The sequence below is a fragment of the Rhea pennata genome, chromosome 9 (assembly GCF_028389875.1).
Source record: "Rhea pennata isolate bPtePen1 chromosome 9, bPtePen1.pri, whole genome shotgun sequence".
Lineage (NCBI taxonomy): Eukaryota > Metazoa > Chordata > Aves > Rheiformes > Rheidae > Rhea > Rhea pennata.
The window spans coordinates 27,354,378-27,375,281 of NC_084671.1; the positions used below are offsets into that span (position 1 = coordinate 27,354,378).

The 20,904-nt window shown below is 48.6% G+C and overlaps 3 protein-coding genes across 5 annotated transcripts in view; 1 reads left to right on the forward strand and 2 right to left on the reverse strand.

Annotated features, from left to right (window-relative positions):
• The window catches only part of MAP3K13 (mitogen-activated protein kinase kinase kinase 13), a 74,598-nt gene extending 68,162 nt beyond the window's left edge, over nt 1-6,436 (forward strand). For 2 of the 3 annotated variants that reach the window (XM_062582855.1, XM_062582856.1), the window contains 3 exons: nt 1,401-1,698; nt 2,447-2,544; nt 2,632-6,436. In XM_062582855.1, the coding sequence (XP_062438839.1) occupies nt 1,401-1,698; nt 2,447-2,544; nt 2,632-2,668 (433 nt within the window). In that variant the 3' untranslated portion in view covers nt 2,669-6,436. Of the gene's footprint in view, nt 1-1,400; nt 1,699-2,446 lie in introns of all 3 variants that reach the window. The other variant, XM_062582857.1, reaches the window with a different exon arrangement.
• Nucleotides 6,437-7,924: 1,488 nt separating this feature from the next.
• Nucleotides 7,925-10,061, reverse strand: TMEM41A (transmembrane protein 41A). Its single transcript, XM_062583086.1, has 5 exons — nt 9,934-10,061; nt 9,693-9,846; nt 9,388-9,549; nt 8,718-8,856; nt 7,925-8,391 (listed from the first exon to the last, which is right to left on the reverse strand). Exons 1-5 carry the CDS (start codon nt 10,059-10,061, stop codon nt 8,171-8,173), a joined length of 804 nt encoding a protein of 267 aa, XP_062439070.1. The 3' UTR covers nt 7,925-8,170.
• Nucleotides 10,062-10,903: 842 nt separating this feature from the next.
• Nucleotides 10,904-19,794, reverse strand: LIPH (lipase H). The gene is given in 10 exon segments (XM_062583087.1): nt 10,904-10,994; nt 12,093-12,266; nt 13,797-13,908; nt 14,432-14,527; nt 15,509-15,676; nt 16,774-16,863; nt 17,851-17,952; nt 18,053-18,161; nt 19,491-19,746; nt 19,748-19,794. Coding segments are annotated over 10 exon segments (1,230 nt in total). The 5' UTR covers nt 19,780-19,794.
• Nucleotides 19,795-20,904: the final 1,110 nt, after the last annotated feature.

Sequence of the window (20,904 nt, forward strand, 5' to 3'; positions counted from 1 at the left end):
AAGGTCTGTTATGAAAGGAGTAGAGAACAGAATAAAACCTCATCTACTGTTGTATGCATCCATGGTACACCCATAGCTTGAATCGTAAATGTCATCTTGGTTGCCCCAGCTCAAAGAACGTGGTAGAGTTTGAAAAGGATGGTTAGAGATGGCTTCCAGAGAAGAAATTAAATGGATTAGCAGTCTTTTGTCTAGAAAGAGGAGAGGGTGTAATGGAGATCCACGAAATTGTGAATTATGCAGAGGAACTCAAAAAGGAACAATTCCTCATGTTTGTACTAAGTACAGCTAGTGAATCAAGCAGTGGATTTAATATGAAAAAAGGAAGTGCTTTCTCCATCCAGAACTTTGACAAATGCAGAGCTCATTGTCAAGGAATGCTGTGGAAGTAAAAATATAAACAGATAACAAGTGTTAAATTTATGGAGGGTAGATCAATCAGTGGCTGTTAAACACTGTAGTGCCGGTTCAGTCTTCAGCTCAGGAAGTCAGATCTGCTGATTGCTGCAAAGCACTAGGATGTGCCAGGAGAAAGCAGGCACTGTCTGCACACCCTGTTCTCAATTTTCCTGATTATTTCAGGAAAATGGACTGATAAAAGAGGAATATGCTTCAGGGAAGATCAGCTGGTGTGAACGTGTGCCAGAGAAGACAGAGTAAGACAGATGAAATTAAAGCTGTGCTTCTTAAACTGAGTTATTCAAAAGGTGGTAGGTTCCCTTAGCTCCAAAATGTGATGAGTAACCCTACACGTGGCAGTGCTCTTGCCGCCTGCCTTGTGGATAAGTTAGGACTTGGCAGTTGCAGATGTATACTTATGGCAGGAAGAGGCACTTGGAGAGTTGGAGAGCCTTTCCTATGGACAGGACCTGTTCTGGTCAGTCAAAGACACTTCTGGGAGGACCATGCACTTCTGGGAGGACCGTGCCCTTGACACAGTATGGATAAGCAGCTAGACAGCATTGCATGCCCTGTGCAGGTAGGGACACCGGGACTGAGCTGTTCAGTATCCACTCTGTGTTCAGTGCACTGCTAATGTTGTGAGAGTTTTGACTGTGATTCAAGATGTCTTGAGAGAAAGCTGTCTTTCACCCTTGCTGCACACCAGAAACAGCGTTCTTTGTGTTTGAACGGTAGCACTGTGCTGGTTTGCCAACTGATTCTGCATGTGTGCAGCAGTGGGAGACCTTCCCACTGAGAAGCTGTAACTTCTCCAGCCAGCAGCGGGCTCCTGGGGAGAGGTTCACCCAGGGTTGAGCAGGCACCATGAGTGGGGTCAGTCAAGGCCAGCAAACTCTGGGTGCAATAGGCAGGGGGAGCCTAACAGCACACTGGAAATTGCTTTCTGTTTGCAATCAGAGGCACTGTGATACAAGCTGAACCACTCTCCTGGTTTGCAGACCTCACCGCTGCATTAGTAGCTGCCAGTCCTACTCAACCTTCAGCTCGGAGAACTTTTCTGTGTCGGATGGAGAGGAGGGGAACACAAGCGACCATTCAAACAGTCCGGATGAGCTGGCTGCCAAGCTAGAAGACGAGCTGGCAGAGAAGCTGGAGGACATGTTATCTCAGACTCCAGAGATCCCCATTGAAATCTCCACCCAGTCTGATGGGCTTTCAGACAAAGAGTGCGCTGTGCGGAGAGTCAAGACCCAGATGTCTCTGGGCAAACTTTGTGCAGAGGAGCACAGCAGTGAGGTGAGTTGTGTGCTTAACAATTCCTGCTTCCTTCTATCTGATGATGACGATAAAGTAATAATAATAAAAAAAAAACCACAAAGAAATCCAAGGGCCAGAAAGCTGGAACACTGCCTAGGAGACTGTGTGGTAGATGGACTACAGTGAGGGGACTGCTTAAATACTTGGTCTTTCTCATACTAGGCCAAATGAATAGACAAAATAAGACCTAATTTACTGCTCAGGCCGAGTGAGATATTGAGAGGCCAGCAGATCTGCAGTTGCATTAAGGGGGATAAAAAGTAGCAGGTAAAGTAGATAATGAAATGGAAGGAATATAAGTATTTTCTTCTCAGACCCATCTGTCAGCCTTGCTGACAGACCTGAAATGATTTTCTTCCTTTTACTACCTTGCCAGCTTTTGGCAGTGGGGAGGACAAAGGCTTCTGCACCATCTTTTGGTACCTCTGTCTGTTTGTTGATGGTGCAGATTGCTTTCTACCCTAGAAGTGTCCTGTGAAGCATTTCAGTAACCAAACGCTGCCACAGAAAGCCTGAAGTGGAGTGACCGACTATCATGCTTTCCGCCAGCCCCTCCTCTGGGGGAGGAAAGAGACCTTTGGTAGGATGTGTGCTGCTGGCATCTGTGTGCCACTGACCTCATGCCGGTGGTGACCTTTCCCTGTCTCCTGTTACGGACTGGGATAACGTGGTTGATCTGCGGTGCAGGAAAACTTCTCAGAACATTTCCTTTCCTTTTGCTTTGCAGAACCCAGCGCAGTTTGGAGAATCAGACTGTGACTCTTCCGAGGGGGAGTGTTCTGATGCCACGGTCAGGACCAATAAGCCCTGCAGCTCTGCTACTTGGTAATACAGATCTCCCCAAAGCTTCCTGATACTGGCATTTTGATTTCCCTGAGATTCCACTTCATTCCCCTTCACTACACTTTACAGGAAGAGAAGATGCTTCTCCTTCCCACCCCAGGAGTGATTTGCAATAACCCGAATCTCTGGAAAATGTCCAAATGAAATTAATTCTCTTTGAGCATTTCAATCAAGAATGGCAGGGATGTATTTTATTGAATAATCTAGTTACTGTAACATGGATATTTATTTTTTTGACATTTTAACACTTTTTACTGTAAAGAGTGGATTGTATTTATAGACACACAGACTTGTTGCAAAAAAAAACAAAACAAAAACAAAAAAAAGTTCAGAAAGCAAGCACATTACAGAGAAACATCCTGGGAGTCCTACCTGGACAGCATTGTGTACAAATGCGGGGGATTCTCTTGCTGCTTTCACAGGGGACCAGGCCTCTTGGCCCTGAAGATTGGCAAACAGATCAAGAAAACAAAACCACTCAGTCTTATCAAATGAGGAAGCATATAAAGACCTTACTACAAGGTAACCTGTGAACAAAGCATCTTCAATATAACCAGCTGGGTCATTTTTAATCAGAAGGTGGACACGTTCCTGGAGAAAATTGGTACTGAGGTGCTAACATCCAGGGTCTTCTGAGTCAACACATCCCCAGGAATGTAATAGTGGGTTTTGTTTTAAGGGTTTTTAGTTTTTTGTTTTTTTTTTTTTTTTTTTTTAAATCAGCATTTTGTTGTGAGATCCTGCAAATGTATTCTAACCTCGTCCTCTTGAGAATTGGTATAAGAGCACTTCGTAACATCGCCCTTGCTTCACTCTGGCAGCGTTGATCTCCAGTCGAGCAGGGAAACCTCCTTCAGATGCAGTGTGCCATTTCCCAGTTTACTTCCTCCTCTTACCTCCTGCCTGTTTCAGTCAGTTAAAGAAATCAATCAAATCAGTGTTGGCAAAGTGAGAACTTGCAAACCGTGGAGAGCACATCCTGTAGAGCCCGAGCACGCTTCTGGGAGGGAACTGGAGGTGCCTGTACTGGACGTGGAGAAGCAGTCTCTCACCTGCAACAGCATCGATAACCAGCAGAGAGCTGTGTGTGGAGGGGGAAGACTGGGAATCGCTGGCCTAGACACGAGCATCAGCCCTGCTCAGTCCCCTTGTTCACTGTACGTTCTTGAAAGCATTAACAGCTGCCTGCCCTTCATGTCAGGCTTTGTGCAAACCAGACAAGTTGCACAGGGAGTCTTGATTGTGGCTGTGGCACAGCTGTGCGTCTCAGGTGTACCCTGAGGTCTCTGTTTCTCATCTAAGCTGGTGAAAGTGAGGATAGCCCTGGTATGTGGCATTGGCAGATGAGAAAAATTTGTTTTCTGGTAGAACTCATAGTGCCTTCCCTTCAAACACTACTCTTCTAAATCAATGTTTAAAGAGAACAAAACCTAGAGCACGTCTCCCCCACCTTAGTTGATGTCCCCCTGCGAGAGCTTTCACTCTGCCCTTCCTAGCGTGCTGGCTGAGCCGGCCGGGCCAGGCGCGTGCGGGCCGGTCGGCCGGGTGCTGCTCTGCACGCCGGCACACCAGCCTGAGATGAACGGCAGGAACGGACCATGGACAGGTACTTCTGTTGCTTTGTTTGTTTACATTTTTATGTTAAAATATTGGTTTGAATTTAACTGTGGTAATTTATAGCCTCATGGCAAAATGAAGGAAAATGTCTTACTTATACAGAGAGCAGTATTGTATGAGTTAAATTATCCCATATTTTTAAATTTTTGTAGCTGGACTACACACAAATCTTAAGTTATGATGTTATTTTATTATTTATTATCATTTCTGTAGATCAGAAGGTTGGCTTCACTGCTAGCACAATTGTAACCCGTTTGTGTGATGTTACCTTCTCCCTGATCCCTTGGGAGGGGGGACACGGGAGCGGAGCTGGGCTCAGAGGCTGTCAGTAGTCGCTGCCTCTCGCGCTTTCCAAGGATGCCGAGAACGTGTCGAGCCTGGCACGGGAGGGATGGGTGCAGGCAGCCCCGGGGGCCTGTGATACTCCTCGAGGTCGATGCTGCAGTTCGCTCGTGCGCTGCTGGTGGAGTTGACAGCCCCCGTGTTGGCGGGGAAATAGTGATCAGGGAGCGGTGGTTTTGTATTGATTGCAAAGCAAATAACCTTCTACAAAGACCCCCTGGCAAAAAAAGGACGCGTAGAGTGGAGGGCAGTGGGCACGGCGTCGAGGTGGCCGGCAGCGGGTCCACACTGTGCATCACCAGCGCAGGGCCAACGAGGCTGCTGATGAGGAGGAGCTACTGCTCCCCCCTACCTGCAGCAGCAGCACTCAGACCCGGGCTGGAGGAAGAACGTGGAGGGGAGCAAGGCTCGTCTGACTTGGTTTCATGTTTCCTTTATCTCCCCATCCCTCATTCTTCCCCCAAACGCTCTCATTCTTGGCCAGTGGCACAAGGAGGTGGCAGGGCTGGACAAAGCTTTGCTGTCCTGGTGTGGCAGGGGTTTTGGGGTGGAAAGAGGTGGTAGGAAGCTGGAGGCCGGGGTGCAGGAACTTGAGACAGCCCAAACAGTGGAGAATCATGTCTATGTGTAACCCCATGCACACAAAGAGGAAGACCAAAGTACTGCAGAAGGAGAGAGGGGGTGATGTGTGCAAGTGTTGAGAACTACCATCACGGCTTACACCTGATCTCCAGCACAGCAGAGGGGGCCAGGCCTTGCACCCCGGAGAGACCCTGCTGCTCGGATTTGGCAGGTTTCCTGAGCTCCAAGAGGCCGTGCTGTGAGCTGGCCGCGGGCAGCGCTGCATCAGCCAGTCGTGCCCGCTGCCCGTGCGAAGCGCTCGCTTGCGAAGGCGATCATACAGCAATAGCCCAAAGCTCTCAGAGGCCTCTCGGAGTCTCAGTGACTTCAGTCTGCGATGATTCGGTCCCTAACAAAAAGGTCCTGGAGAGGTTTGGAAGCTGCAGCCTCAGCTCAGCAGAGCCCCACAAGGTGATGGAGCTCCTTGGGGAGCCCCTGGCCTTCACCGGCGCTTGCTGAGATGGGGAGAGGCCTTTATGTACAGGAGTTTGGGACCCTTCTGGCCAGCTTTCCTTGATATGTGCTCAGATTTCTTCCTGCCTGTGCCACAGGAGACATTGACAGCTTGGAAAAACAGAGCAGAAGCTCTTCTGGTTGTCTGTTGCCATGCTCCAGCCACACTTTGGTCTAGTTGCTTTCCATGCGCAGGTCATTGCGCTGTAACCTTCCAGCATTGCTCCTCCTAACTGCTGCCTGCTATGCAGCATCCCTTTGGGACTGCCACCTCCTTGCGTAAATGAACAGCCCGTACGCCCGTGGAGATACCATCCTGGCCTCCCCTGCGCGCACACCCCGTTCGCCTCGGCTGTGCGCGGGCAGGGGCGGCTTGGCGGCCCTCCCGCGCAGCCCAAATCGCACGTAGACCTGATCTCCACGTTGCCGTACGGGCGCCTGCGCTGCGGTTCCTTGCACTTTCCTCCCTCGCGGGATACGGGGGCTGAGGCACCCAAACTGGCCTGCTTCCTCCTCACCGAAACACCTCACTTGCAGGACAGAGGTAAATTGTGGGTTCCCCTTTCAGCATCCTGGCTACCCTGATCCAGAGCTCATGGCTGCTGACAGCTCCTGAACACTAGCCTAGATTTTCTCCCAGAGCTGAATGTTGCCTTCCCCACTGTCGTGTTAAGTAACCATTTCATCTTGGCCCTGTCCAGTAGTGTTCATCTCTCTCTCCCCTGCTCTGCGGATTCCTGATACAAACTTGATTTTTTTGTATTGAACAGTGTACAGTGATGGAAACAAGAATGACTATCAAAGCAAACAATGCATGGAATAAAAAGCCAGTGTACTTCAATGCTTCTCAGGCTGGTGTGGTGATCTGGGGAGGGTTTGTGATGTATGTTGGGATAGAGTCATGAAGCCTTTTAATAACATGATGTTTGTCAGCAAAGAGGGTGTTTTAAGTTGCTGATCTCAGCTGAACTGTATCTCCTGGGTGCTTCAAGAACTAGGGTTTGCCCTAGGCTTGGTGGGATGCAGGTAGCCTGCCGAGCACCCACGTGTCCCTGAACATTTTGCTCCTGTCACATGAGAGATTTTGCTATGTGAGCTGGGGGGGGGGTGTGAATCTGCAACCTTGTTTTCTCTTGCAGCCTTGGAAATTTTTCTTTGCCATCCTGCTTGGCCCCAATTCTCCTGTTGGGGAAGGTGGTAAAATGGATTAAGCTTTCTGTCAGCTTCTCAAATGCTCTGGGGTCTCCCACCACGGCCCCTTCCATGCCAGCTAGTCTACTTTTATCCTTTGAGGGAAGGGCAGAGTCAGGGGATCAGAGCATGAAGTACAAGTAACAAAAACCCAGGAGCATGGTATCTTCCCTGGGGACCAGGCTCCAGCAAATGGTACAAAACCTACCTACTTCTCTGGAAACCACTTAGTTATACATATGCAATGCCTGTCTCTAAAGATACATGGCTCAAGGACAAATCTCTGCAAAGCAGGCAAATCGCTTTTTTTTTCTTTAGTCTTGGAGGGGAAGGAGCAGATAACTGATAGTTGTCAGAAGAAATCATGTGTCTGCTGACACAGGAATGATATTACAAGCATCTTCTTGCAGGCCCCCAAAACTCGTGTAGGTGGAGAGTATTCATTCCCCTTGCTGTATGAGCTTGTAACACCTGAGTCAAAGTGGAAAAATCTCTCCACTAAAGCCTGCAAAAGCTGTCCTACAGAAGGTGCAGAGACAAACAACAGAACCTGAAACATTTTTTTCCCCTCAAATTGGTCTTGTAGTACTGTGCTAAGAGCACAGAAGTAGCGTTTTTTTCAGTTTAGTCCAAAATGGCATTTTTGGCCTTTTCAGTTTAGGCCAAAAATGCTGAATACTTATGGATGTGGAGAGGGTTGGGGGAGGGCGTAAGGTCTGCCAAGAGCTGGGGAATGATGCTATTTGACAGGGAAAAACAGCCGAGGCTTCTGGTGCTGCTGCCCACCATGCATACCTCCCTCTGTGCTGTGCACTCCGTGCCCTCAGGTAACAAGAGATAAGGCTGAGGCAGAAAAACATTCGTCAAGGCCAGTGGCACTCTTCCTCCCTGCAGCATTGCTGCTCCGGTGGCAGAGCTGAGGTCACAGAGCTGGACTTGGTGGGAGCTGCAGCAGCCTGCGACGTGGGCTGGGAGGCAGACTGGATGCTGGAGGGAGGTGGTTGGCACCCTTATTCGGGAGCCAGCAAGGACAAAGGCAGCCTGATTTGTCTTCCTTGCAGGATCGTGATTTTTCCCCCTGTTGCTAACAGATTTGTAGTGGGCGGGCAACACTCTCACGCACACTGAAGACGCAGGCTTACTTAAAGGACACAGGCAATTTAACTAAAATGTTCACAAAGCCCCTGTATAGCACTCTCAGTGCAGATACAGGCACAGTTACAATTTAAAAACAAGACCCTTACACCTCCTCTCAGATGAGAGGTGTAAGCAGTGCAACTGTCCTTGGTCCATGGTGGAGCAGAGCATGCAGAGCAAAGCCCGCAGGAAGAGAGACCTGCAGCTTCTCTGAGGCAGTCCCCTGACAGCTGGCACACCAGAGCCGTCACAGGCTCTTTTTGCCATTGAGTAACTGAGCATGCTCGTCCTCCTCCAGCTTCAAGTGCTTCTTGCTGTATTGCTTGATGAGGGCCCCTGGTATCAGCGCTGCCATAGCCATAGCGAGCAGTTTGAGCAGTGTGTCCCAGGAGAAAATGGCATCCAGAGAGCTGATTTGTGAGAGAATGGCACCTGTCTGCACACAGATGAAGTTATATGGTGTAAGACCTGAAAAAGTCAGAGCAAAAAAGCCTGTTAGCATCCCCCTTGCCTCCCTGCAAGAATTCAAGATTAGTTCAAGCCCCTCCCCCTTGCCTAGGCCTGATACAGGGATTTGAGATTGTAGCAGCAGGAGCAGAACACGGTTCAAAGTTTGCTGCGTTACAGCAGCACTGAATTTTGCCCAGTGCTGTGAGACCTTTGAATGTACAGGAAGCAAGATGGCAAACAGATACACAGAGCAGAGGCATAAGTAGGGGAGCACTGCTCTGCCTCCCCCAGGCTCAGCGATGAGGAGAGAGACCACGTCATGCTACAGCCTCCCTAGGCCTTACCGATGAGAACAGAGAAGAAGAACTGAGACACGGGGATGTTTAAAATGGGGGCTGAGAGATTCAGGAACCAGTTTGGTGTCATGGGGAACAGTCTCAGGAACAACAAGAAGAAAAATAAGCAGCTCCTGTTCTCTTCTACCTGTCAAGAGAAGTGTTCCACATTACTCCTGCTAGTGAGACAGCAGAAACATCTGAACAGCCAGGATTTAAAGGAATACAAGTTTCCTTCTAACAGAACATAATCAGTCCGGAAGTGATTAAAAGGGGTGACTTTACATGTATATTGGAGCAGAATGGTGAGCTGCTTCCTCCCACAAAAGCTGTGAAAACAGGTCTAACGGGGGTATGAGAGAACGGGGGAAATCAACAGCAGGGCGCTCTCCGGCTATACAACCCAGCAGGGGGTTGATGGGGGCAGTTCTGGAACACGGGGGCTTCCCGCACAAGCCGAGATGCTATTTTACACCCGGTTTTCCATGTATCCCCTTTGCAAAGAAAGGTGTTCCCCAGAGAGCAGGAGACTGCAGTCTAGGCCTAGGGCGCATCCGGGAGGGCCCCTCCTGACTGATCCGATGCATCCTCCGCACGTGCCAGTTTTTACCGAGTCGAGCCAAGGCGCTGTCGCACCAGCGGGCGTTCCCGGCGTCTCCGCCGGACAAACCCTGTTTACCTTTCTTTGCAGCATAGCCACTTTCTCGGGAAAGTAGTGGACTACAAACTGTTTCCCAAAAGCGCTCGAGAGCAGGTAACAGCAGGTTGCTCCCACGGACGTTAAGGCAGAGCACAAGGCGAGCCCAGTCCACGGCCCGAACAACGCTCCGGCGAGGACGTTCTGCGAGGGAAGGCGGGAGGCGGCGTGACGCGGCGCCGCCCGAGCCCCGGCCTCCGAGCGGCTCCGGCCCCGCAGGAGCTTGCGGGCGGCCCGGCAGCCTCCTCCGCCCGCGCCCCCCGCCGCCGCCGCCGCCGCCGCCGTACCAGGAGGCTGGAGCCGGGGATGGCGAAGCTCTGCTTGTAGAGGTAGGCGGCGCAGAAGAGCAGCAGCGCGGCGCCCCGGTGCTGCCGCTCGTAGTCCCGCAGCGCCTCGGCCAGCTCGCGCAGCTCCTCCAGGTCCGAGGGGAACCGCAGCGGCCTGAGGGGAAGCACGGGGAGCCCCAGAGCACCGCGCCCGCCGCCGCCGCCCGCGCCCGCCGCCGCCCGCGCCCGCCGCCGCCCCCACCTGCGCGCGCGCCCCGCGCTCAGCCGGGCCGAGAGCAGGGAGAGCGCGGCCGTGGCGGCCGCGAAGACGAGCAGCAGCCCGCCGAGCCGCCGCCACAGCCCGCAGCCGGCGGCGCGCGGCAGCCCCATCGCCGCCGCCGCCCGTCGCGCGTGGGGCCGGCCCCGCGCGACGGGCCGCGCAGGCGCGGGGCGGGGCCGCGGAGGGAGGGAGGTGCGCGGCGGGGGCGGGACATGGCGGGAGCGGGAGCGCGGCGGTTGGCGGCGGCGCGCGGCGGGGGCGGGGCGGCGGCGGTTGGCGGCCGTTGGCGGCGGCGCGCGCGGCGGTTGGAGCGGGCGTTGGCGGCGGCGCGCGGGGCAGGGCGGGGCAGGGCGTGCAGGCGCCATGCCAGGTGGCCGTGGAGCCGTCGGGGTGCTGTTGCGAGCACTCGCGTGGAGCGCGGAGGCGGCGTGTAAAGAGCCGGTTAGCGGGAGGAGCGCTCGCCCGTCGCGGTGACTGGCTTCGCCGTGGCTCCTGGGCAGTGCTGCGCCTGCAGCAGGCTGTGCCGTAGACTTTCTTCTAAAAAAACTTAAACCAGTAGTCCCGCCTGACTATTACACACTCGTTACACCGAGTCCACGGGGACTGTAAAGCTTTATTTGCTCTCAGTGCTTTACAACAGTACAATTCCATGTGGTTTCATAAGCAAGTAGTCGAGGCGAAGGCCCTCATCAGAGCCTCTCGGAACAAAGCGGCCTCCTGGCTCTGCAGAGGAAGTGTGCTCGGGCAGCCTAAGATGTCGCAATTTTTCACGCAGCTACAGACTGATTTATAAATCTCCACACTGACAGAAGAAGCCCCGAAAGAGTTGTACCATTGGTGTGATCTCCACAGAAGATACCAAGAAAATTTAAGGTGAGTCCACTGGTACTCCTGGCTGGCTGTGATGCACGAGATGTCTGCCGCTGGCACGGTGGAAGAACACATTCAAGTCTTAGCTCTTGTTCTTGCTCTGACACGGGATGGGCTTGAAGGTTGTTTTGGTGTTCTCCGTCAGGACAAGGTCATACCTGCACAGCTGTGGTCTGCATAAAAAGAATGAACCCAGGCCAAAAATGAAAAAATTGCCTTCCGTCTATCATTTTTCCAGTCAAGTCTTCCAACATACTGGAGGTTTGTATAAAATAAGTAATGTTTTCAGGACATGTGGAAGGCTCCTGAGGTGAGGTGCAGTTCCAGCGTGACAGAGGTCGGGGTGCTTTGGGTGCATCTTTGTTGTGTTCTACATGCAAGGGAAAGGGAGTGCCGGGAGGAGTTGCAGGAAAAGGGCCTTGCACAGTAGACACGCCTGTTTCTTTCCTTACTGTGAGACTAAGATGAGGGTAGCAGACTTTCATGAACTGGAAAGAAGCATATTCTGCAGCTCAGTCCAGTTTTGCTTCCCCCTTCTCAGTCTGTGATATACAATCCTTGTTTTAACACTCACATAAAGCATATGCGGGCTGGTGGCCACACGGCTTCCTTGCACACAGAGTCACCCCAAGAGGGCCTGTACTCACTGGGCTCGGGCAAAGATCTGCTCTTTCTGAAGTGCCCCCAAATCAGGGAAACTTCAGGGTATAACGACATAGCGGGTGGAGGTTAATGAGGTGACTGAAGCCACTGAGGAAATCTCACAAGCAAATGGTGTCGTAGGTACCACATACATGTTCAGGGCAACCAGTGCTTCAAAGTGTAGTGTACAGGAGCTCTCACATCATGGGAATTTCAGGATTAAATTAATCTCCCAATTTGTCAGAAGATAGCGGCTGGGATATTAAATGTGTATTAGGGGCTGAATGCCTGCGTTTACCTGAGAGTCACATCTACTTTCAGTCCAGTTTTCAGGCTTGGGTGCCTTATCTGTAGCTACCCAAAGGGCAGAACTTATTTTCTTGACCAAAGGTTAGAGAGTCAGACCACAATTTTTTTTTCAATACAATAAGGCAACTTCTGTTTTCAAAGGTGTTCAACTGTGGGATTTGTGTGCATGCACTAAAGGCAGATTTATATAAGGTGCACAAGAATTATTAAGTGTGAAATAAATGTAACTCTTCTGGACTCCACTAGGTCAGGACTCTAAGAGACGTATTTACTTCTGTGTGGTTTGCAGCTTTAGAAATGGTTTGTTATTCTCTGCTTACCTTTCTGGATTTGTAATTGACCGTAGCCTCATTTGGAGAATCCTGAGTTTAAACTTTGGGCCAATGATAGACCCGGTGGAAAATGTCAAGGAAATTCTTTCTACGTTTTTGAGATCCTGGTCAAATCCAATTAACAAAGAGATTTGGTTGTACTGCTGAAAAGCTGCAGTTTCTCTAAAAGTGAAGGAGACAAGGTAGCACAAATTCACCAAGATATTAGAAACAGTGCTAGGGAAGAAGGACTAGATTTAGGATTAGTTTCTGATCTTCAGGAAAGGGATATGGATTAAAGTCCCCTGATGTGAGCCTGCTCTGCCATTTTTGCAGTCATTCCCAGGGCGGTGCCCAAAGGTCTGATGCTGTTTACTCTGGTCCCAAACTAGAATCCTCACTGCAATTCTGCTTTGAACCCAAGTGGACTAGACTCTACAGATACCGCACATGGCTGTCTGTGCAGACCGGCGTGCCGAGTCATCTGCAGAGGTTGCAGAGCATGTTGCTGTATGCAAAAATCTGGTTTGTAATAACACAGGATGGCTGAGGTAGCTTTACTAATGCAAGAATGTACACTGTGGGTGTTAAAGTCTCTAACTAAATTTCTAGTAGCTCTCTTGCAAACAACAGATGTGTCTGTGAAACAATGCGGAGTTGACCAGAATTAATGGAGCGTAATCCAGCCTCTCAGCATGGTAAACCAGTACAAGCTTAAAGACAGCACAGTCTCACAGGGCTGGGGTTTGACACTGGGCCTTTTCAACAGAATGGCCAGTTCTGCTTTGAGACGTGCACAGATACTGCACCAATCTTGGTGCAAAAACAGCAGAGCTGCTCACAGGAATGTTGCTATACAACGTGGGCTTTATATGGCCGGTTGTTTGGCCTCTCTAGCTGACTGGAGTTGCAGATTTCCCTTATAAATGTGCGGAGTGGAGATAGGATTGGAAGTGGATCCCAGTTACGGCATTCAGAACAGCTGGCCCTGTTTAGGAATTTTAGGAGGTCTGCGGAATTGGACAAGTTTGAGCCAGTCAGAGGTAGTTAGAGCACGTGTGTGTAAGCGTGCTGACTGGTGGGCTGTCACACGCTCAGCGGCGTGCGGTGGGCCTGTTGTGAAACCTCAGAGAGCTGTGCACGTTACTCTGGTGCAAGCACATGTGGCTGACGGCAGTGAGATCATGCTGTTGAAGCTGCCACGCCACACTTGGAAAAACTAGTTGAGCAGGACTTGTTTGGCTGAAGTGTGTTTAGTCTCTGTTTGCGTGTCTCCGTACAGAGTAGCCATTACTTTGCCCTTCCGAGCAGAATGAGTTGTTTTGGGTGCTACGTATTCAGGACCGGGTTCATGCCAGCTCTCTGGGGCACCAGAGCTGGAGCTCAGCCTACCTAAGGGCGTGGAGCTGCCCCTACTCCCAGGAAAGGGGCAAAAGGAGGGAGAAGGGGCGCCTATGGAAGCATAGGACAGCCATACCACTGGCTGAAATTGTTTTCTTAAGTGCTTAAGATGATTAGAAGTGTGTGAACGGAAGGGCTGGGCTGTCACCTGATGTGCAGTGGAGGAGTCTGTGGAAATCACATATGGCCAGGCAAGCCCTTACTATCAAGTATCAGCAAAGAAATTTGAGGAGGATATCTTTCCTCTTCCCAGAATCAGTTACGCTAAGTGATTTGCTATCATTTATAGATCACGGACTCAGTAAGACTTACGGATTGACTTTAGATTCTGCTTTCTTCCCTGTTTCATCAGCTAATGTAATGGCAAAGGTGCCTCTTCTGGTATCTTTGTTCCACGTAGTAATATCCAAGAAGTAGTGATAAACTGCGAGGTGACAGAGAGACAGTGCGCAGTTAGACTCCGTCCCGCTTGCTTTCGGGGCTGGTTGGCACGCAGCGATCACCGACGCACTGCACAAGGGAGAGGTGTGTGTGTGGTGGGGGAGTGATGAGAGTCAAAGACATGCTCTGGCTGAGCTGAACCAGCTGTGAGCCTGAATCTCTGTACTGCCTGCGAGCACAAAAGAGCAGCATGTTGTTGTGAAACACAATGTAAGTACTACCTTTTTATGCTTCGCTCATATGTTCTCAACAAATTCCCTAGCTGTGTAAGGAAGATGAGCCTGTTCTTGCTCATCTCTGTTTAACTAGCACTTTTGCAGCAAAAAGTATGTTTGCAGTTATGGAATATAATGGCAGGCCTGCAGATGGACATAATTCTATCCAACAGCCACAGGCTGTATTTCTAAGATGCTGGATATGATGCCAATAGCAACTAACCATCTCTTCTCAGCTGTTGCTGAAGGAGGCAGTACACAAAGAAAAATCATTTCAGAAATCTTACTTACTACAATATGGCTCTTTGTCCGCTGTATCAAAAAACGTGCCTGTCACTGGATGACTCTGTTGCGTGAAATAGCTTTTCCACTTATTGGCGTAATAACCTATAGATAACAGCATAAAAACAGAGCAGAAGGTTACTCCACAGTTATATAGGCAATTAAATAACTGAAAATATAAAACAGGTGTTTAGGAATACTATATTGCTTTTGAGCTGCAAGGTAATACGCTGGGACGTGCTCCTATGTGCCATAGACTTGCACAAGGGCTTAATTTTATTTGTGTTACTAAAGCCAACTCTGTGTCCAAATATATCTGGTTACTATTCGTCACTTACTTTAAGATACATCTTTTTTCACCTCTGATATTCCCGGTCAAGAAGGCTTGCGTGGCCCAGAATGAAAATAATCTCCTGAGCTTTAAAAGCTAATTTCCAGAAGTATCAGAGTTTTGGCAACATTAACATTTTAGATATGACAGTTGGAAGCTGTGCTGTCACACCCAGGCTGGGACACCTCTGTGGGTGAGTCTCAAAAAAGCAAAATACCCTTTGTTTGGCCCCTCTCTGCCATTCCTTTTATAGTCAAAGAGGGGGATGTGGTGCTCAAAATTTCTTAGAAAAGATTATATTTTAGCAGGAACATGCCCTTATCCCTCAAAATCTGCAGCTGATGGCCTTCAATTAATTGCTTCTGTGACTTCAGTCTAAAGATATCAAGTCTTGTTTTAGCATTTCTAGTTCTGGTTCCTTTACATGTGGATTTCTGCTCTAGATTATGATGTGAGGTAACCATACAAAGAGAGGGGAACCTCTCAGGCCTCTTTTGCCTGTTGCGGAGGCTTGTACCTCTCAAAGCCAAGGAGAGATCATCCCAAAAAAAGACAGTAGAAATAATTTATATGTTAATATAATATATGTTATATAATTTATATTTTTTGCAAAGCACAGGGTTATGTTGGTCCTTTAGCAAAACATTTGTCACAGTCACATGGATGGATTAAAAGTTACAGCAATGGTGGGTAGCTACATCAGACACATGTATTCACATTCCCTGGATTCACAATGCTCTTTGTATCTTCCTTACCTAGGATGGGGCATGGCAAGGGCTGAAAAGTTTTGCAGCTGGTACATTTGCCATTCCTGTAATTTCTGTATGAGTCACACGGGTATGCAGTAATATTGCAGCTCATTTTCAGGGATGATATGAACAAGAAAACAGACCTCTGGTGGTCACATTTAAAATACTGCAATCCTTAATCACATGTAGAGAAGAAATATTTCATTAGCAATCCTTGTGCTTCAGAAGAGCGTTAATTTACTAGCAAAAGACACACAGACACTGACCAGTGTGAATACAGCAGATTGAGATGGGAAGCACTGGACTGTGGCAGAGCAGTAAATGGGCACCAGCCTCTTCCTTCGAGTGCACTCAGCTCTACCAATGTCTGCTTTAGTCTTCTACTAGTCTACTTTATTTTTTAAAAGCATACTTGTTACTACTGTTACTGCGGTTCCTGAGGATCCAGCTATAGATCCTACTCCATCTCAGATGCTGTCTTCTTCTCTCTGAGCCCAGGCATGACAGTTGGATATTGCATATCTTTGCACAAGACCTTGCCATTTCTGTTTAAAAAAACCCTTTAGAAAGACATACCCGATAAAATGAGTTGCTCCATGAGCAGCAAAATAAGCCAAGCCTCATTTCCTATGCATTTTTGTTCCAGGGTTGGTTTGCTATGTAGATTTCCCTTGTGCCTGATAAGGGTTGAGTTCACATTATTGCCTTTCCTTCATAAGGTCTCGTCTTCACCCAGCTTTCACAAAAGCAGTTCTGCTGCTGAGCTAGAAAGCAGAAAAGCTTTCTTGTGTTCAGGACTAGGGCTCTGCCTACTGGTTGTACTGTCTGTCGCTGCCAAGAAAGGCTCTTTGGATTCAGTATAGTGGTCTAATCTACATGTGTGTGTCATAAGTCTGTTTTCTGAACAAGTGCTTGCTGTTGCTAATCTTCGGGGTTTTGTATATGTTCTACATAATTTTTTTAAAAAAGTCACAAAATGAGGGTACAAATTCACCTGATGAGTTTTTGCATGCAAAATTCATCTCACTGTGTTTGTGAGAGAGAGCAGAAAAGACCACTCCGACTCATATCTCTGCCTAGTGCACGTCATCTCAATTCCTCTGGTGTCAGCATGCCACATCGATGCTGGGAAAAGAATGCTTTCATGGCTTCCCAGAAAAATTGTTTCTGTGTATTTTCTAGGAGTAATGATGTTTCTTTGGCCTTCTCTTCCTTTTTCTGACTGGAAATATTTTGCCAGTATTTTTGCAATTCAGAGCTGAATTAATTACCAGAAAATATTGTTTGTGGACAGCCTGGCTGGTCAGTCCCGCCATTGGGGTAGAAGTCTATGTGGCCTAGTGCTTCTCTGTAACCTAGTCCTGGTAAAACAAAATATGGAGGGAGGGGATTATTAAACCATAAAATACAGAAAAAAGAAACATAAGAAACTAACTGAAAAAAAAAAACAACAGTTATTTAGCTCTAGGATGTCTGCCTGTGCAGGAATTTTAATGTCATTGATGTATTTATGCAGCAAACCAAACAGCTGTGACCCAACTATGTCATTTTAGCAACGGTACTGAATGCCCAAAATAAGTCTGTGCATGTGGCACGGCACAGAATTAGCTTTTTTGCTGTAGCTGCCTGCAGGAGGGGAAAAGGGATGTGAAATAGTGGGCGTTTCTGTGCTGCCGAAGTCCAAGTTCTTGGAGGGTTTGGGAGAAGAAAGAAGGCTGTGAGGTGGGAAAGCTGAGTCCTCCAGGGAGGATGCCCATGGGAGCAGAGCTGGGGGATTGTGTCGCATCGCCAGCCTGGCTGTCGGATTTGAAGACATGCCGTGCAGCACTTGGGAAAGGCAAGAGGTAAAGGAAGTGCCAGACTCACCCAGAAGGTGGTTTAAGCCACAGCAGGTTTAAGCCACAACTTCTTGGGCCACGGGACCTCCAGGGCCTCCCTACCCAGGGCAATTCCCTTCATTTCTAGGGCAGCAAAACAAGCTGCACTCAGCATGGTCCATCCCTGTCCAGCATGGTCCATCCCTGATGGCTGGGAGGGTTGGTACCTCCCCACTGGACCCTGATGGCCACATTCAGCTGTTAGGAGGAATAGCTGTAAAACAGCATGTTTTGAAATGCAAATACAGCAGCAGCACTGGAGGGAGTCCTGACCACAGAGTGAACAGTACAGGCCTGCCGAGCCCCTCACAGCCCCACTGCATCCTGCACCTGGAAGCAGGCTGCAGTCCTCCTGGGCCAAAGGAGCAAAAATTCCCCCAGCACAGCTGCCTCCTGGAGCCTCTGCTCTCCTATGCTCCGCAGCAGTCTCTAGGTTTCTTTGTAATGATAAAGAAGCAAAATGTTGCTTACCATCGGTGTCCGAATGAATGACATCAACAAACTGTGCGTCTGTGGGGTCTAACCTCTCACTAGGCAGCGTGCCTCTGTACAAGGGACCTGCTGGGTCAAGGCCTGCAATGCAGAACCATGTGCGTGGCTTAACATCAGTACTGGGCAGCTCACACCACTCACTGTGCCCGAAGCAAAGGGACTGACTGGAGGAGGGGCTTACCGGTGATTCTTCCAAGTTTACCTTCATACATCTGTCCCACAAAGCCAGAGATGTGTGCTCCCAGGCTGACTCCTATCATGTGAAGGGAGTCAAGTGATGCTCCCTCAATCTGAGATTTAAAAATACTCATGGTCGTAGATGCTGGGAACACTGAAGACATAAAAATGTCAAGAAGAGGAAATGTAAATGCATCTCCCTACTTTTCCCATGTTCTTCAGTGGTATGTGCTCCGCTCCTTATAAATATCCCCCCTTTCATCCCTTTGCTCATCCTACAGTGCAACAATCACTCATGTTGAGGCCCTTGGGAGAGCTGAGGAGAACAGTTCAGGCAATGGTTGTGTTTTCTTAGGGTAATGACAACATGTGTGGACAGGAATAAGTAAATATTCGTGAACACCATGAATCTAACTCCATTTGCTGGCATGTGGTTTCCACAAGGCATTAGCAGAACCAGCGAGTCTAATGGTCCCAGAGCCTTAGTTATGCGTGTGCGTGACAACAACTACTTAAGTTAGGGGCCAGTTATCTGCCTCAACAAGAAGTTTTCCTGTACTTATGAGATGGCTTTTTACCTTCCACAAACATTAAGGGGAATTAATATAATTTTTGAGCAAGTTACCAACTTAGAGAAATAAATAGAACTGAAAAAAAAATGTTTAGTGAAGGTTCAAGTAAACATTATAGCCCAGTGTATTAAATAAATGGAAGTCAAACAACCACAAATATATTTAAGATCCTGGTCCTGCATCTAAATGTAAGCATGATCATGGGGAAAAAAAATGCCCTACGTTCCAAATGTAATCACTTTTTGTACCAGGAGAGCCACTGCATAGGTGTAGAAATTCAGCAGCATTTTTTTTTTTCACGGTGCAGCTCTAACTTAGTCCACTAAGATGTGTACTCATAATCCCTCTTCTGCCCAGTTTAGGGGTGTCTAGCTGAAATAGTTTACTCCTTTTGCAAACTAAACTGCAGTGTAGTCTCAGGGTGAGCTCTTAGCAGTGACTATGCTGAACATGTAAAAGCCCACTAACAACTAGTATCTCTGCCTGGAGGTGCCCGGCTTTGGAATCTAATGCCATAGCTGACTGCATCTGTGCAATGATGGCTAATGGATTGTAGCTGATCTGCATAAGCTGACTTTAGGACATCCGGAACATGGAAATCAAGTGTCTGTGCAAATGAAAATAAATCCTTGGAGTTTCATATCCAGAAATGTAGAGACTTAGAATGTAAATTGAATATTGCAACAAAATACTGACATACCAAGACTGAGGATAGAATTTTGCATTGCAGTATAGTTGCACTTACGAGAATGAATGTATCCCTTTTCAGGAGTGTCTTTTCCCAGACATCCTGCTGTTTTTAAACACTTCCTTGTGGCCTTTGCATATTGTGCTTTAATGACTATGTAATATTATGAATCTCTAACTTACCAACATTTCATCAATAAGTTTCTTCAAAATCTCAGCAACTTTCTTGCAGTTTCTGGAAGCATTGCTATAAATGAGAGTTGTTGCCCCATGGTTCCAGTCCACAAGGATGATGTTCATGTCTTCTACAGAAAGCAGGAGATATACTAAGTCAGGAATCCACAGCGGGGGAGAGCCTGTGAGTCGATATCCATGGATAATGAAGGTAGTTTTCTTGGTTATATCTAGATACTTGGAGGCTGTTGAATTGAGGCTGTTCGGCACAGTTTGGGTTCTGCCTGGTGTAGAGCATTAGCTTCACTTCGAGGTCTGTCCCTATTAAAGCGCTGCCCAGGCTGAGGCTTGTGAATGCAGGGCATGCCTTCTCAGGGTCTGTAAAGAGCACAGCATGGCAATCCTGAGGTTAGCGCCAAGAAATGCCTTGGACTTTTCTACCTGCCAGCTCTGCACAGGCTGAAGAACTTGCATTGTGAGCTCCCTGACCTGGTGCTGCTCTTTTCCTCTCCATCACGTTCATGATTAGAGTTACCCTGAAAATTAGGGTTTTCTGCTGTGCTGGGACAAGGCTTTTCATTGCAAACTAGCACCTTCTGTCAAAGGTTGCATCTCCCTACTCCTTTAGCTGCCTTTTGCCTTTATCCCATGTAACCCCTTTGAACAGTACTTTTCTGGGCCAGACTGCAAGTGTACCTTCTGGGAAGAGCATTCCCTGAAGCAACACAGTCCTACTTCCTCCAGCAGCTGGGAGGGAGCATGGGCTTTCTCCAAAAATCTCATTAGTGTATGTACCACCTCTATTGGATGGGCGATGAGCCCAGCAGGTCTGCAGCTGAACCTGGTCCCATGAATCCCCAGAGTGATTGTGCGGCTGCTCACTTGACTCAACTCTCCATTCACCATAACAACATTTCTTACAGAAAGTTCCCTGGGAAGGGAGTAGGCTCTGGCACTTGGGCTTTATTCTCAGCTTTCCATAACTGACTCCCAACACCTGCCAGAGTACCTTGGTGTTCACTTGTATGTTGTTAAATATATAACGTACTTCACTCCCAGAAGGGGCTGTCTTGAGATTTAACAGCCATGTTGATGTCATGCTATCTCAGGTTGGGAAGCTGAACTCCATCCAGAGGAAACATTTTGAGATCTCTTTTGAGGAGGGGCATTAGTGGCTGGCGTGGTTGCTGTGTCGGTTTGAGAGCACACCCAGATGCTCTGAACAAGTTGTAGGGTGAAGAGATGCTGCTGTATTTTGTTTATAAGGAACTCCAGCCTGGAGCTGACGTGCTGCTTGGGTTCCTGCTGTTGTGAGGGACAGCTCAATGCTTCATTTGCGTTTGCAAATGCAGCCTACTATTTCAGCTTGTGATACGGGACACCCTTTGACTGCATGGGAAATGTTACTGATGTTGCTTTATAC

What these genes read in the sequence shown, in the direction of transcription:
- TMEM41A (XM_062583086.1), bottom strand. Translation starts at nt 10,061, where the DNA reads ATGGGGCTGCCGCGCGCCGCCGGCTGCGGGCTGTGGCGGCGGCTCGGC. An exon ending in TCCCCGGCTCCAGCCTCCTG is followed by an intron (nt 9,550 to 9,692) that starts GTACGGCGGCGG and finishes CTTCCCTCGCAG; the next exon opens with AACGTCCTCGCCGGAGCGTT. An exon ending in CTTCTTCTCTGTTCTCATCG is followed by an intron (nt 8,392 to 8,717) that starts GTAAGGCCTAGG and finishes TGACTTTTTCAG; the next exon opens with GTCTTACACCATATAACTTC.